This window comes from Nematostella vectensis, chromosome 5, assembly GCF_932526225.1.
Source record: "Nematostella vectensis chromosome 5, jaNemVect1.1, whole genome shotgun sequence".
NCBI classification, from domain to species: domain Eukaryota; kingdom Metazoa; phylum Cnidaria; class Anthozoa; order Actiniaria; family Edwardsiidae; genus Nematostella; species Nematostella vectensis.
The window spans coordinates 4439564-4454746 of NC_064038.1; the positions used below are offsets into that span (position 1 = coordinate 4439564).

Consider the following 15183-nt stretch of genomic DNA (forward strand, 5'->3'; position numbering starts at 1 on the left):
GTAAGGGGTTGAGTCGGACATGTATTTATAGATTTTTATGAATCTAAATTTAGCTCAAGCATCATTTTGTTGCAAATTGTTTCAGTTTTGATGATTACAGCACATTTTAATTTCACTTCTTTTGCTTGATTTTATTATCCCAAAAATAAAGTGATCTGATTAATACGAAAACCCCGAAAATGAAGTGTCGCAAACATAGCCATATCAAAATCGCGAAATTTTTTCGTCGCGAAAATTAAGTGTAATAAGGTATCTAGAGAGATCGCAGTGTATGCTGGGCATTCTTTCTGGACGTGAAAGAATGGGCCGAGTAGTGCCTTAGTGATGTCACGATCACAGGAAGTATGGAGATGACGTATAAGCCTATTAATCCCTGTATAGTGCATTTTTGTGATGACAGGTAAATAGGGGCAGAGCGGCGGAACACAAAGAGCTGGTAATATGCAAGATATTTACGGTTATTCAGTCTTTGCGTGCACTAGCCACGATTAGGGGGAAATAGCCGACAAGCCCAAAGAGACTGAGTGTTCTGTCAAGGAACAGAAACAGAAAGGGTTTTGCATGCGAATAAGTCTCTCTCGGTTGTTGCCTAATCGTCATATACACTTTTAGCATTTTCCCGTCTAAGAAATAGATGAAATAAAACACACACAACGTATAGCGTTAAAACTGGGTTTTATTTTTCCCAATTTAGTCTCATAAAAAACGTTTGCGTATACATGTGGATATTTATGATACACTATTATCTGTTTAAGGCCTACGTCCGGACTGAAAGAACTGTACATAAATTAGATATAACGATATTCTAAGGGAATTATTCTTCGTCGTCGATATTTAACCGAAGCTAGCTTACTATTTTGATAGGTAAAACATTAAATGTATGGGCTATGATGAACAAAACAAAAAAGGTGGAAGAGTTATCTTGGTTCATAAATTACAAATTCAGCTTTTAGAGAATCTTTTATAATCTATGGCAAACAACGCAGCTGCCACGAAGACGCCATCTTAGAAAAATCGCGTAGTAACTTTAGCGAGTTTCGTCGCCAAAAATCACTACGAAAACCTGATTTTTTACGAAATAATACTCTAGAGTAGTTTAGTTTATACATATTGGCAGTAAAAAAGTGTTCAGACAGCCATGAGTTCGGGTTTCACCGACATCAGTCGCACAGAAGAAAGCATAGTTTCTGAAAAGAGCGCCAAAAAACGATAACAATATAACTATCGTTTACGTTCCATTGACTGATGCCAAGCCTCCACTTGCAATTTCAAGCTTTTTGAAGTCATAATTCACACACTAAGTCTGGCAGATTAAAAAGTCCAAGTTCAGAAAGACGTGTTTTTAAGCACGTTCTCCTCGGATTCGTCGAGCGAGCTGGATGTCTTTTGGCATAATGGTGACTCGCTTGGCGTGGATGGCGCAAAGATTTGTATCCTCGAAGAGACCAACCAAGTACGCTTCCGCTGCTTCTTGAAGGGCTCCGATAGCTGCACTCTGGAAGCGAAGATCTGTCTTAAAGTCCTGGGCAATTTCTCTTACGAGGCGCTGGAATGGTAGTTTTCTGATCAACAATTCCGTTGATTTCTGATATCTTCGAATCTCACGAAGAGCGACGGTTCCCGGCCTGTACCTATGTGGCTTTTTCACTCCTCCTGTGGATGGAGCGCTCTTTCTGGCGGCCTTGGTCGCGAGCTGCTTACGGGGAGCCTTTCCTCCGGTAGACTTACGTGCTGTTTGTTTGGTACGAGCCATATTTTCTTGTCAATTTCGGTGGTCACACAAGCAAGTTCGAGGTAAAACGCGGTAACTCAACTGAATCGATAACGCTCATGGCGACTACTTTATATTCAGAAAGCTCATCACTGATTGGTGCGTTTTCCAAAAAGCCGATTGGCTAATGTAAAAATCCCTGTCCTGTGATTGGAGCATTTCGATCCGATCTCACTCCAAGCTCGCAGTTTTGCTTCTAGATGAAAGAGAGAGAATTTTGTGCAACAAGTGCAACAAGAAAAAAAGCTGCAGGTTATCCCCCCTGGAAACAAAATGAAATTAGTTATTTGGTGTTGTTTACAAAGGCGTATCATACTCTGGCAAACAGCACGTGTAAGAGTCACAAGCCATCCATATAGGTTACTATTGACAAGTTTTAAGTAAGTAAGTATAAGAAAGTGATGATTAACTTCTACTTGGCAAATACATTTCTGCACTCCCTATGTTCTTTATCACTTCTGATGTTACTAATTATACTACATTGGGAGCTGCTTCCTGGTGTTTGTTTAAGCTCTTGTAGACATATAGAAAACAACTTTGTAACCATTTCAGATTTTGGGGCATGCAAAATATCCACATGTAGCTTTTGTCACATTTGCGGATAAGTACCTAATAAATTTTGTAGAATATGATATTGATTGCCTTCGGATAAAACTGATCACTATTTATAGTAGTGGGTCAAGGTTGGAGGGCTTTTTCCACAGCCCTTTGACACTGTTGCTGGTCACATCCTCTATTAATTAGTCAGGGAGGGGGGTGATAAGGGATGGGAAAAACAATGATATGTCAACTCCTGAAAAATTACTCCATCTAAAAAAATCTTGATGACCTTTTGGAGGGCAAGTGTTAACATTAGTACCCTTTTTTGTAAATTCTTAATACAACACCCCCTTAATTTAATACATTCTAAAGCCCCTACCAAAATACACTGAACATGCCAGTTTCCTGTTGACTTCACAAGAAGGGGAAATAGATAGCAGACAGCCTTGTCTTTTGCTAGGAAGCAGTTTCATTCTTGTTTACAAGTATGTTCAATCAACAACTGCTAGCTAGTGTATTTATAGGCTAGTCACAAAATTAAAAAAAAAAGCTTTAAGAAAACCAAAATCTTTAGAAAAAGATATTATTATGTATTACCCACAATTGTAATAAGAAGTTGCCCACAATTGTAAAAACGAGCAGCCTGTGCAGTACAAACAAAGAAAGAAGATTGGGCAGTTTGCCAAGAAGAAAAATATATGCTTTATAATTTGTTAAGCGGAATGGCCTGAATGTCGCTCAAATTTAAATTGCGTAGAGACTGATACCGCACCCCCCTCCCCCCGTGCCATATTGTTGTGTGAGGGAGGGCACTGACTTAGGCATGCCCATGAAGGGGCGGCAGAGCTGACCTAAATCAACACCATACCTGGAGGTGTTGTTTCGAGTGCGTTTTTCACGGGTGTAAATACTATTGTATAGGGGGTCTGGGGGCATGCTCCCCCGTAAAACTGTTGCCATTTCCAAATATATAAAATGCCCAAAACCTAAATGGAAAATATCATCTTTAGCTCCTTCCCAACTGAAATCTTATTAACATATCTTTTCATACCACCAATCTGAAAAGTGAGAAGGGGGAAGGGGACTTTGACATGAATTTGAAATTTGCAAATTCAGAGATTACACAAGTTAACACACTTTAGGGGATAATGGTTTTCAATGCCAGCAAAACGCAAGTCATGAACGTTTAAGCAGGCGCATCACATTCGTTTATTTATTTTGTAGGGGGTCTGGGTGTCCCCCCAAGAAAAACATTGAAATCCCAAACTTTTACGAAGCTCGGAAATTGATCAGAATACCTGTTCAAAAAACAAGGCCCCCTTGTATCAAAATTTGGGGCCCGGCCCCCAAATCGAAGCTAAAAAAAAACCAACCTTCCCCCCAAACATAGGAACCCCCCCCCCCCCCCCCCCCCCCCCCCCCCCCCCCCCCCCCCCCCGTTATATAATGACCCTTCCATTAGCCCTTCTCTATTCACTGAGCCTAAGATGCCTAACGGTCAGCGCCTTCCCACCAGAACGCTTGGGCCAAGATGGCGGCCGCTTGTTGGTGTGAAGTCTACATCAACCACCCGGAATTATGGCTTACACAACACATTCGCCGTTATGCTGCAACGATATGGATTCTTTATTGATGGAGGATCGAGGATGTTGTAGAATTATTCATTTTCCAATGCGTGCAAACAATGATTGAAGTAAAGGCCTCGACGACAAGAGGCGCTGTGTATTTTGCAGGGGAAAGCGTTCGATGTGAAATTGTATTCACTAACGTTGGAGACCAGGATACTGATGAATCCATGGAATTGAACTCCTTAGATCATGCCAAAGATATCAATAAGGGCAGGACTTCGCATATCGAGCGATTAGCATGGGCTAGCGCTCAAATTCACTGTCAATGTACCTTGAACAGTTTGAGGGTCGTTCGGCCGGTAAAGTCGATGGATCGAATAACAGAAAACTCAAACCATGAGCTAGTTTCCGATTCCAGTACAAGTTTTACTGTTTCTAAAGGTTAGACACCGTGAAGTTTCCCCGTGTTATCATTGAATTTGCTTTGATTCGTCTATTCCCCCATTTAGTCGGCCTTACTGGATTTCATTTTTATTTCTTTCTCGTAGGGGAACACGGACATTGTATACTATCAACTCAACCGAAGATTTTATTTTGTGATTTAGAACTTGCTCCAGGAGAGTCGAAAACATGTAAGTATTGCGTCGAGAACGGTGCTCTAAACTGATCGCATTTACTACTATAGAGTTATAGTCCTTGATACTACTTGTATTTCTTAGAACATTAATTCTGTATGATGCGTATTTTTGAATGCCATTCATTTCAATTGATTTTTATCAAATTCTCTTGATAATTTAGTTTCCTGAAATAGATCTGTTGATGTTTAATCTCCTATATGCCAGGTGGTTTTGTGTTCCTGTTTTGTTTATAATTACAATACCTATGTTTTGTGTGTTTATTCAGTGTTTTCAACCGTAGCACCTTATAAGCAGCATGACCGGAAATCTGCTTTACTACATTACATGAAATTATCTCTTTTTTATAATTTCAAAAAAGCAACATATTTTTTAACTTGAAAATCTATATTAATTACTTTTATCTTGTGTTAACATTTGTTCAAATTGAATCATTTCTCTGCTAAACTTATAACCAGAGAAATAGATGAATCTAGTGTGAAGAAAATTTTTCCTGGGTTTAAAAATGCACAGATCTATTGTTAATTTATTTAACTCTTATTATCTATATATTTTAGTTTTATATACTGAGACCATCCCATCAGAAGGGCCACCGTCATATAGGGGACAAGCAGTGAAATATTCCTACAAACTTACCCTCGGCACAAGTAGAGTACAGTCTCAGATAAGACTGATCAGACTTCCTCTCAGAATCCTTGTAGTGCAAGGTAAGAGTTAAGGTATAGGGCAAGGGTAGGAGGGAAGAGGGGCTACTAATAAACTTGAATAGGAATGCTCAAACTTGTTAGTATTCTTGTAATGCAAGGTAGAGATGAAGGTACTGGGGGTGGGGGCGATGAGCTTCGTATTAAGGCAGACCTCCCCTCAAAATTCTTGTTGTGCTAAGGTGGAGAGGAGGGGGACTATGGATGCCAACCAAATAGGGATGGTGAAATGCTCAGACTTCCTGTAAAAGAGTTTTTGTTGTACAAAGTAAAAATAAGGGACTAAGGTGGTGGGGCCGCGAGCTTTACTCTAGAGTGTGTTAGAATACTCAGTATCCATCTTAGGTTACTATATATATCTATAAGTAATATAAATTTGCATATTGATAAACAAAAAACTGGTTAAAAAACAGGAAATACTGGGGTATTTTGCATGACTTTTACAAATTGAATATATGTGTGTGTCTGTGCATTTTCAGGTCTTAGTGAGATTCAGCACTTGGTGGAGTATAAGGAGCAACCGTCAAATCCCTTCTTAGAGAAGCAAACACTAGAGACCTCACTGCTTGATATTGGTGTTGACTTTTTAAATGCAGTCACATCCAGACGTAATTCATGTAAGTAAATAAAACAGTGAGAAGATAAACCTGGAAAGTAGAACAATGTTGGAAATAATTATCACAAAGCTTTGGTTGTCAATGTTGTGAAAACATATGCATGCAGACATTTTGTTCTTTAAGAGATTAACTGCACTTTGTCTCTGACTTTGTGGCTGTTGTTCTCTTGAAGATATTTACAGCATTGTGAGCGAAAGGGGAACAGTGGGTAAATTCTGCTTGTTCAAGTCAGCGTACAGGATAGGAGAAGAAATTGTTGGATCATTTGACTTTGATGACTCCCTTATCTCCTGCCTTAAGGTACACACCAATTTCAAATAAAGTCACACTTAAAAAATCCTTGAGTTTAATTTGTGGTTTATAAAATGGGACAAATATGTGTGAAGAAAAGCAAACCTTAGAATCTGGATTTTTCTAAGATCCTAGCTAGCTTTCAGAGACCATGATTTAGCTAGTTGCAAGTTGTGTCTCATGGATCTTAGATCTTTTTCAGGTTACTCTTTTGTGTATCATTTATTTGATGTAACCAAAGCAATGTACATAACTGGGATTGTGAAGAGTGTGTAAAGTATATAAAAAAAAAACAATTAGAGTGTTTTTTGCAAAGAATGTATGATTTACATTGCTTGTTGCTGTTTTGAAAAACAAAATGAGGCATAATTCTTGAACTAGATCCTTTTTTTGCAACTAAAATTCAAGGGGTATGTTCCCCAGGGAAAATTTGAGATTTTTGAAGTTCTGGAATGCCAAAATTAGCCTGATAGCGGCTCTCAAGTAGGTTTATTCAGAAATTACTGGTTTCGGAGTTTCAGAATTCCTGAGGTAAGGGGAAAGGAGAGCCGGCCAAAAAGGCCTACTTTTTTTTGCATTCCACCCCCTTTACGCACGTGCAACAAAAGCAGATCAAAACAACATTGTATCCCCATGGGTTTCCAAGTGAAATATGAGTTTTATGGTCTGTTCAACGACAATCACACTTTGGAACGGGGAGATGTTCCACTTCAGTGCTGATCTAAACTCACAGGCTTTGACTTCTTCGGACGAAAGAAATATTATTTGCTCCTTGAGAGTCATTCACTCACTATCCATTTACGTCAGTGTCCACCTATTGGCAGGTGTGACGCCGCATGGAGGTTCACATCGGGGTCGCTCAGGTTCTTTACAGCATCTCTCCATGCTTTACGGTTGGATGCCACGCTTGCCTTCAGGCCAGCCGTTTTTAGATCGCTAAGCGTGGCATCTGCCCAAGTCTTTCTGGGTCTGCCCCTCATCCTTGGCCCCCCCAGCTCGAAGTCTCTGATGGAGGACACAGGATTTGGTGCCTGTGCCCTCTCCACATGCCCGAACCACCGGAGGCGAGCTTTCCGGAGAGCCAGTTCCAAGCTTTCGATCCCGAGTCCCGAATGGTGCTCAAACTTGTGTCATCTTTCGGGTTTCAGTGCGCACATCCATCTAAGCATTGCACATTCGCTTCTCTGCAGCCTTGCTAGGTCACTGCTCTTAGGAGCCCAACATTCCCCAGCATAGAGCGTGGCACTCCTGACGCAGCTGCTGTAAACCTTCCCTCTTGTGCGGAGTGATAGGCTTTTGCTTGATAGAACTGGAAGGAGCTCTTTGAATTTTCCCCAGGCAGATCTTGTTCTCGTAATTATGGCCACCTCGCAGCCACCTCCAGCACAGATGGTGTCACCGAGGTAGCAGAAAGAGTCAACAACTTCCAGGCGCTGCTCGTCCACTATCACTTCAGCAAGAGGTCTGCTATCGATTAGGTGCGCAGTGCCCTGACATCTGCTACATCTGAATAATGGGTTGGGGGTTAACCTACCAGGGATGTTGCTGCACTTCTTGTGCACCCAAAGAGAACATCCACTGCAGAAGATGGAGTTACTCCCCACACCCTTCCTGCATACAGCACAAGGGAACTTTCCAGAGTCTCTCAAGGAATTCAAGTCAGGGCCAGACATCAGGATCTTAGTCTTGCTCATGTTAACACGGAGCCCTTTTGACTCTAACCCCTGTTTCCACATGTACAGCTTCGCCAGGAGTGTGTCTAGAGAATCTGAGGAGATTACTAGGTCGTCTGCATAGAGTAACTCCCAAGGACAACCACTACGGAAGTCTGCAGAAAGGGCTTCAAGTACTACAATGAAAAGGAACAAACTCAGCACAGAGCCTTGGTGGGCACCAACTTGTACCTTGAAGCTGTCACTAAGGGAATTGCTGACGCACACTCTACTTGAGGCATGAGAGTACATTGCTTGTATTGTACTGACGAACCACTCCGGAAGGCCCAGGCGACACATTGCCCACCATAAGATAACGCGAGGGACGCGATCAAATGCCTTTTCTAGGTCTACAAAGGCAAAGAACAAACTCTTTCCTTTAGCCAGATGTTTTTCTTGGAGCTGTCGTACAACAAAAATAGCGTCTGTCGTTCCCTTGCCAGGCACGAATGTAAACTGCATCTCATCAATGGACACCAAACCTCGGCCCACCTTCTCCAGCACTCTCTCAACTATTTTCAAGCAGTGCTGCGTTAGTTTGAGGCCTCTGTAATTTCCCCTTTCCAGCGCATCGCCTTTCCCTTTGTAGAGGTTGATGATGTGGCTCAAGTCCCAGTCTACAGGAATCCTCTTCTCGGCAATGATAGCATTTGAGAGGCTGGCCAGGATGGGGATGCTGACTTCATCAGAGGCACTAACCATCTCAGCCACAACACCACAAGGACCGGCCGCTTTGCCCTGCTTCATTTTGCACACTGCCCTTGCCACCATTTCAGATGTTACCAGGATTGGAGGTCCCTCAACTGGGTAAGCAGGAGGTAGGTCTTCATGGGACCATGAAAACTCAACATTCAGCAGATGGTTGTAGTGTTCTCTCCACGCATTCTCCTTAGCATCATCAGTGAGTGAGATGTGCCCCTGATCGTCTTTAACGCAACACTCACCCACAACGTCCTTGCACTCCTTCTTTATTTGCTTGGCAATGCGGAAAACGTCCTTGTCATCTTTCTCGACGCTTGCAAATTTACTGGCCTCTGCTTTCCGCTTGGCGGCACGAACTATGCTCTTCGCAGTGCGTTTAGAAGTCAGATATTCTTGCTTGCTGCCACCCTTCTTCCAAACTTTGCACAGACGTCTTTTCTCATCAATGGCCGAGCTAACAGAGTCATCCCACCACCAAGTCTGGTTTCTCCAGTTACCTTTCTTAGTGTATCCACAGATCTTTTCACTTGCACCCATTAGGGACTCTTTTAGGGACTGCCAGGTGTCTTCAATTGGATCTGTACGTACATCTGCTGAATCTAACCCAGCTTTTACTTCATTTAGGAACTTGACCTTTATCCCGGGATCTCTCAGTTTCCAGATACGAAGCCTAGGGGTAAAGACTTGTTTACGTTTCTTACTGAATTTTAGGACATATCACATATCACCAGTTTGTGTTGCAGGGCACATTCTTCATTAGGGACAACTTTAGTATTGCTGACATGTCGAAAGTTGTTTTTTCTGGTCAGAATGTAATCAACCTGTGTAGATGCACCTCCCGACTGATATGTAACAAGATGGCTTGTCCTTTTCTGAAACATGGAATTGGTGATAAGTTCATTTGCCACAGCAAAGTCGAGCAGTCTCTCTCCCTCTGGATTGCGCTCACCATAACCGTATCCACCGTGAACTCCTTCATACCCGCCAGACATGCTCCCAACATGACCGTTGAAATCCCCACATAGAAACAAGGACTCAGTTTCAGCGGTCTTTGAGACCGCACAAAACAGTTCGTCATAAAAGGAGTCCTTAGCTCCGTCATCCAAACCTACTTGAGGGGCATAAATAGAGAAAATGGTCAGGATGGTGAAACCAACATTGATCTTAATGGCACAGATTCGGTCTGAGATGCGTTTGACTTCCAAAACATGTTCCACCCACTTCTCAGCAAGCAAGATACCAACACCGCCAGTGCCTTTGTCGTTACTAGACCAGAAGAACTTGTATCTGGTGTCTTTACCCATAATCATCCGAGCAGAACTACCCCTCCACCTTGTCTCTTGTAAACAACAGATATCAATCATTCTCCTTGAGATGGTCTCTACTACTTCACCACTTCTTCCTCTCATCGTTCCAACATTTAGAGTTGCTATGCAAAAATCTTGACGTGGTTGCAGGATGTCGATCTGGTTGTGCCCACGCCTGACACCAACCCTACCGTTGACGACACTCCTATTACTAGGAGTCCCGTGCTTGCGATTATTATTATTATGTGAACCTATCATGACTAACAAAATGAGGCAAAATTTTTACAGTTGGATGCCCTTCCTAACACCAACCTAGACTTTTACAGAGTCTAGGCCAACTGGGTTCTGAAGCCTTTCCCGGACTGGGTATCGCCGCAAGGCAGCGGAGGTTTGGAATCAGGGTTTTCCTTCCCCTAGATGGACTGCCAACCAAGGCTAATGAGCTCCAGCTGCCCAAATTTTCTAGAGAAGAGTCATTCTCTTAATATCCTTTAAAGAGGTGGCCTTGTTTTCAAGGCCTTCTGCCTCCTTGATCTGGTTGCATATCAACCCTAAGAGTGGAAAAATGACTAAAACATTCAGAATTTTACTGCAAGACTCTGTGCTTTGGGTGCTAACAAATACTTGGTATTTACAAAGCCCATTGGTAAAATCCCTCAAACACCTCAGCCATTGAGCAGAGACTCCATAGCAACCTTTCCCTCATTTTCAAGGACATAATTACAATCTTTAAGACTTAAAAGTGGTTCTGGAATTGATGCGGATTACACAAGACAACAGGGGCAGATCTAGCTTTTGGCTAAAGGGGGGAGCTTGTCCAGCAACAAAGGGAGGAGGGGGTAATTTTTTTTGTTACATATGGCTTTCTGGTAGGCCAAGGGGGTTTAAACACCCTAAACCCTTCCCCTAGATCTGCTACTGGAGAAGGGATGAGCCGCTATTGTTGATGATCCGGACTAGGCCTATTTTAGATTTTGTCACTTTATTTGACGAGCTGTCGAAATTCGCCAATCAGCGTGCTGACATGCAGAAAAGGTAGGCCTGTCCTACCAGCACTCCTTTCCCATCTCCACAAGAATCCAGAATCTTGGACAAAAAGGAATTTCTGAATGAACCCACAGGAGAGCCGGCTAGCAGGCTATGCCAAAATCAATGAAAATTATTGATTTCCATTGAAAGGCATCATTTTTTGGGGGCTTCCACCCAATCCCCCCCTCTGCCCCCCATAATTACTTTCTGCGCTAACATTTCTGCTATGTGTGCTTAAACACCAGTACACAGTCACACTCCAGAGTGAAGAGCACATCCCTGAAGAGTGTCAAACAGGCAGCAGCAAGACCTCTCCTGTCACTTATAGCTCCTACGGGAGTGTACAAGAAAGCTGTCTTCACACCAAGAAATCACATCTCATACTCCCTGTCTCCATCACTGTCTGCCCAGAGTTTGTCTCTGATCTAGGTACAGTACGTCTCGCATTCAAAGTTTATACAGAATCCTTAGTTGATTTATCACTAGCACTCTGGTTGGTTTAAACTGAGTTGGAATTTTTATTGGATTCAGTGGTTAAAGCTGAATTAAATCTGTGTTTGCAGCAAAACTTAACCTTTCAAATAACACAAAATAAAAACCAATCCAAAAATAATTCATCTGAGGGACTTGAGAATAGTTCATTACTGACTTATTATGTGAAAAACAATAACACATTGATTTGAGCATTTTTTCTCCATTGTTGCACAAAGTTTTCTCTCATCACCCCTCCTTCCAGGGTGAAATTCCAGAATAGAATATAAATAATCCTTAAATTTACCTTCTACCATGTATTTTATACGCCATCTGATTTAAATTAGGTTGCACCTGAGAATCCATTTGTTGAAACATGCAGTGCTTCATGGGTTTTAAATGAATGACTAAGTCCAGGTCTCTAAATAATACATGATTGTTTACAGGTTTTAAAAGCAAGAATGCTACAACTTTCCAAACCTGGAGTTGTTATTTTATTATGCTTGATAATTCTATTTATTTGATACCGCTGAAGCACTGGGGGCTAGGATACATGGACTCTTAGAGTGTAACAATATCTTGAAATAGGTATACATATGATACAGCGTATAAATACATCTTACATAGGACAAATACATTCACTAATTAATTTGTCATTGTGACAAATTTACCAACACTGTCAGTGTTTACAATAGTTTTATGGTCCTAGGTTTATGTACATTAATAAGGGAGGTTGTATCTAGGAATTGATTTTCGTAATGGAATTTTCCCAATCTTGATATTGTATTTACATTTAGTTTTTTTATTATTTCAGTTTGTCTGAAGTGGAGACTTCATTTTGAGTTTGTGCTGGCTTCAAGCTCATTACCGGCAGGTGCAAGCCCACTACAGTGCACCTACCCCCAACTAGATACAGCCATGTGGCAGGCGCCCAGTGACATAGACACAGAACTCATGACATGGGACCTGCCAATCAAACTAGTCGCAACCAATCCTGTCCTTGCATCATCTGTGTCAATGCTCAAGACATCAAATTCTATATACATATAGCTAAAAAAATTATCATCAAATTATCAAAAATATTTTCTTATAGTGCAACCAGAAAACTGTGAAGGGCGGAGATATGACTGGCCAATATCACAGGGGATACCTCAGATGCTTGTTTGAGAATTTTTAAATGTTTGAGTTCTCGTTGATCTAAAAATAGTTTTCCAGTAAAAAATCACTGGCTGACAGATGTCTTTGTTGTGCTGTAACTTTTAAAAGTATTTTTTGCAAAGTGAGGAAACACATGGTCTCTCAAATACTGTGGTTAGCACTGAAGACACATTTAAAGCCAGTGGCGGATCTAGGTGGGCCAAGCGGGTCCCGCCCACCTATTTTCAGATACTTGGCCTAAAAATAAAATGAAATCCACAGAGGAATAATGAATCCAGCTCCCCCTTTCTTGATACCATTGCTTCCCCCCCCCCTCCCTTTTTGAAACTCCCATGTCAACAAATAATTTATAATGGGGATGAGAAAAAAAAACATTGCGCACACAAAGTGTGTCTTATGAAAGTGGTACGAGGTAATGCGTAGGGAAAGAGCTCGCCGGAGGAGAAAACAAACATTTTAGGCTAGGATATAGCTTTATTCATAGCTAACAAGATATTAGACATTTTGGAATAAACCTATCCAACTAATACATACTATGAGGTAATTACTTATTAAAAATACATTATATTACTATCTAATCCAAAAGATAACAAGAAGTTCTGCGAATCAACAGAAAAAAAATCATTTAATTTCAAGTTCAATTTATGTCGTTGGAGAGGGAGGGGCTTAAACCTCCTTACTTCTTGACTATTGTTTTTTTTTACATTTCACTTATATCGAATACCTGTGCTATTTTAAAAAAAAATTAGCTTGACCATTTAATTCCATACAAAAAAAATACCCTCTTTATCAGCCAATCAGAGAGCGGTAAGAAATCAACTACAGTATTCTTAGAATTATGACATCAAAATCAACATTCTCCTTACTAATTAATATTCACTACAAACAGGAAGTCAGTTCTAATGGCTCATCTAACTTGTGTTTTTTTTTTCACTTAAAGGAGTGGTTCTGAACAATTCCAAAAAAACCTTATTTCTTCAGGATGATTTAAATCATACTTTTTTCTCGCAACATCGAGAAGGTATTCTGTGAAATAGATAATCGTTAAAGATGTTATAATTAGATTTACCACAAGATGATATCGCCATTTCTTTCTCCAAACTCTATTTACAGCAATATTCATTAGCCTAGTTTGAATCACCACCGAGATGGTGTTGAAAACTACATCAATACACAGCCCTATTATACAACGAATAGCAAAGTTGATCAGTACACTGTTGTCGGTGAATGGTGGCTTATTGTTGCTGTACATAAAATGGAACAAATGAATGAAGCCAAGTGCAGCTATCAAACTTGTTGACTCTTGTATTAAGATCTGAATACTGACATCAGCCATGAAACGGCGGCTTCTTGGTGTACTGTACTTGGATAGCGGTCTTCTCTGGCGACAGAAAAGGCGGCAAAAACGCTCCCATAAATAGTCTCGCATTGTTATTGTCAAACGTTCAAGCATATCGATGAAAGCATGGCCTATACCCAGAGCTATGAAAAGATCAATGCTTGACAGCTCGGCTTGCATGATACGGAAAACAATAGCAGAGGCACCATACAACGCCCCAACAAAAACGTTAGCGGTCCCTGGGTGGACAACCCTGTTTAACTTCTGTGCGCCAAGACGTGATACAACCTTGGGAATGGCAGTAACTATGGGACATGCCCCAGCAATAAAGACTTTCATGCTTTCGCTTTGCACATTATACCACGGAAGTAATTTGTAAACTAGGAGATAAGTAATAAACATTCCGAGTGTAAACTGTGCAGACAATATAAATGCATACTTCACAGCACCTTTTATGCTTAAAGAGCTAAAATGTCTTCCTAGAATCCATGCATTAAGAAGAACCATGGTAGTAAACAAGACATTTAAAGGGAAAGACATCCATGGGAGCTTGTAGATCCCATACAATTGGAGATAAAGCCGGTAAGACATGTCTGTGAAAGCCGCAAGTAAGTTCAACACTAGCAGGTTTAACTTCTTTAGAAGGGACCCAGGAAATGCTGTGGTAAGGACGAGGAAGTACCACAACTCTATCGTGAAACCTTCAACCGATTGAGCAGTTACCCGAATTCTCTGGATTTTCAAGGGCATTGTGTTCCATTCTGAAGTCTTCTCGTAGCAAAGATCGGCGAAGTTGAAGTCTAAGAATGTAATAAAAATTGCTAACAGACCTATTCCTGTGCCAGCGAGAATCTGCGTGGCAAACACTGTCTTGAAAGATGTCCACAACGACGATTTGAAGGCAGGACGCACCTTCCGCCATGATTTAGGGTCTTCTTCTTCCCCTTCTGGGTGATCAAACTCTCGGAAAACATCGTCGTTTGGATCGAAACTTAAGAAATCATCGTACTGTCGTACATCTTGCTGTATCAAGCTCTGTTCCTCGTCTTCTCGGAAGATAGAAGTCCGGCTTATAAGGACACCAGTGCAGTTTTCAAAAAGAAATGCCGCAACCGCAAGAATCTCAGCGATCATTGCAAAAGGAGAGGAGCTCCTGCGAAAATTCAACTTGAAAGTGAAACTAAAAATGCAAAAAAGTGATTTGATACGGAAACTAGTCTGACATGTCACGCAATGCTGCTCCGATACAGATTTCCCTCGTTATCATATTAAACTATCCTAGATCCCCCCCCCCCCCCGACACACACACACACAACGGCCAAAAGTAAACTTTTGGTTC

General features: G+C 41.3%; 3 protein-coding genes across 3 annotated transcripts; 1 reads left to right on the forward strand and 2 right to left on the reverse strand.

The window, feature by feature from the left end:
- Positions 1-658: 658 nt before the first annotated feature.
- LOC5502588 (histone H3.3) lies at positions 659-1829 on the reverse strand. The gene has a single exon (XM_001623716.3). The coding sequence runs from the start codon at positions 1751-1753 to the stop codon at positions 1343-1345; it is 411 nt and encodes a 136-aa protein (XP_001623766.1). The 5' UTR covers positions 1754-1829; the 3' UTR covers positions 659-1342.
- Positions 1830-1973: 144 nt separating this feature from the next.
- LOC5502586 (RAB6A-GEF complex partner protein 2) lies at positions 1974-12578 on the forward strand. The gene is made up of 8 exons (XM_032370874.2): positions 1974-2155; positions 3828-4320; positions 4428-4511; positions 5072-5221; positions 5698-5835; positions 6008-6135; positions 11122-11305; positions 12162-12578. The coding sequence occupies exons 2-8, from the start codon at positions 3996-3998 to the stop codon at positions 12395-12397; spliced, it is 1245 nt and encodes a 414-aa protein (XP_032226765.2). The 5' UTR covers positions 1974-2155; positions 3828-3995; the 3' UTR covers positions 12398-12578.
- A 381-nt stretch (positions 12579-12959) lies between these two features.
- Positions 12960-15133, reverse strand: LOC116610153. Its single transcript, XM_032370871.2, has one exon. It carries the CDS (start codon positions 14976-14978, stop codon positions 13440-13442), a length of 1539 nt encoding a protein of 512 aa, XP_032226762.1. The 5' UTR covers positions 14979-15133; the 3' UTR covers positions 12960-13439.
- Positions 15134-15183: the final 50 nt, after the last annotated feature.

Excerpts from the sequence above, each read along its gene's own strand:
- LOC5502588 (XM_001623716.3), bottom strand. The coding sequence starts at position 1,753 with ATGGCTCGTACCAAACAAACAGCACGTAAGTCTACCGGAGGAAAGGCT.
- LOC5502586 (XM_032370874.2), top strand. The coding sequence starts at position 3,996 with ATGATTGAAGTAAAGGCCTCGACGACAAGAGGCGCTGTGTATTTTGCA. Across the intron at positions 4,321-4,427 it reads AAGTTTTACTGTTTCTAAAG|GGGAACACGGACATTGTATA; the intron begins GTTAGACACCGT and ends TCTTTCTCGTAG. Across the intron at positions 5,222-5,697 it reads CAGAATCCTTGTAGTGCAAG|GTCTTAGTGAGATTCAGCAC; the intron begins GTAAGAGTTAAG and ends GTGCATTTTCAG.
- LOC116610153 (XM_032370871.2), bottom strand. The coding sequence starts at position 14,978 with ATGATCGCTGAGATTCTTGCGGTTGCGGCATTTCTTTTTGAAAACTGC.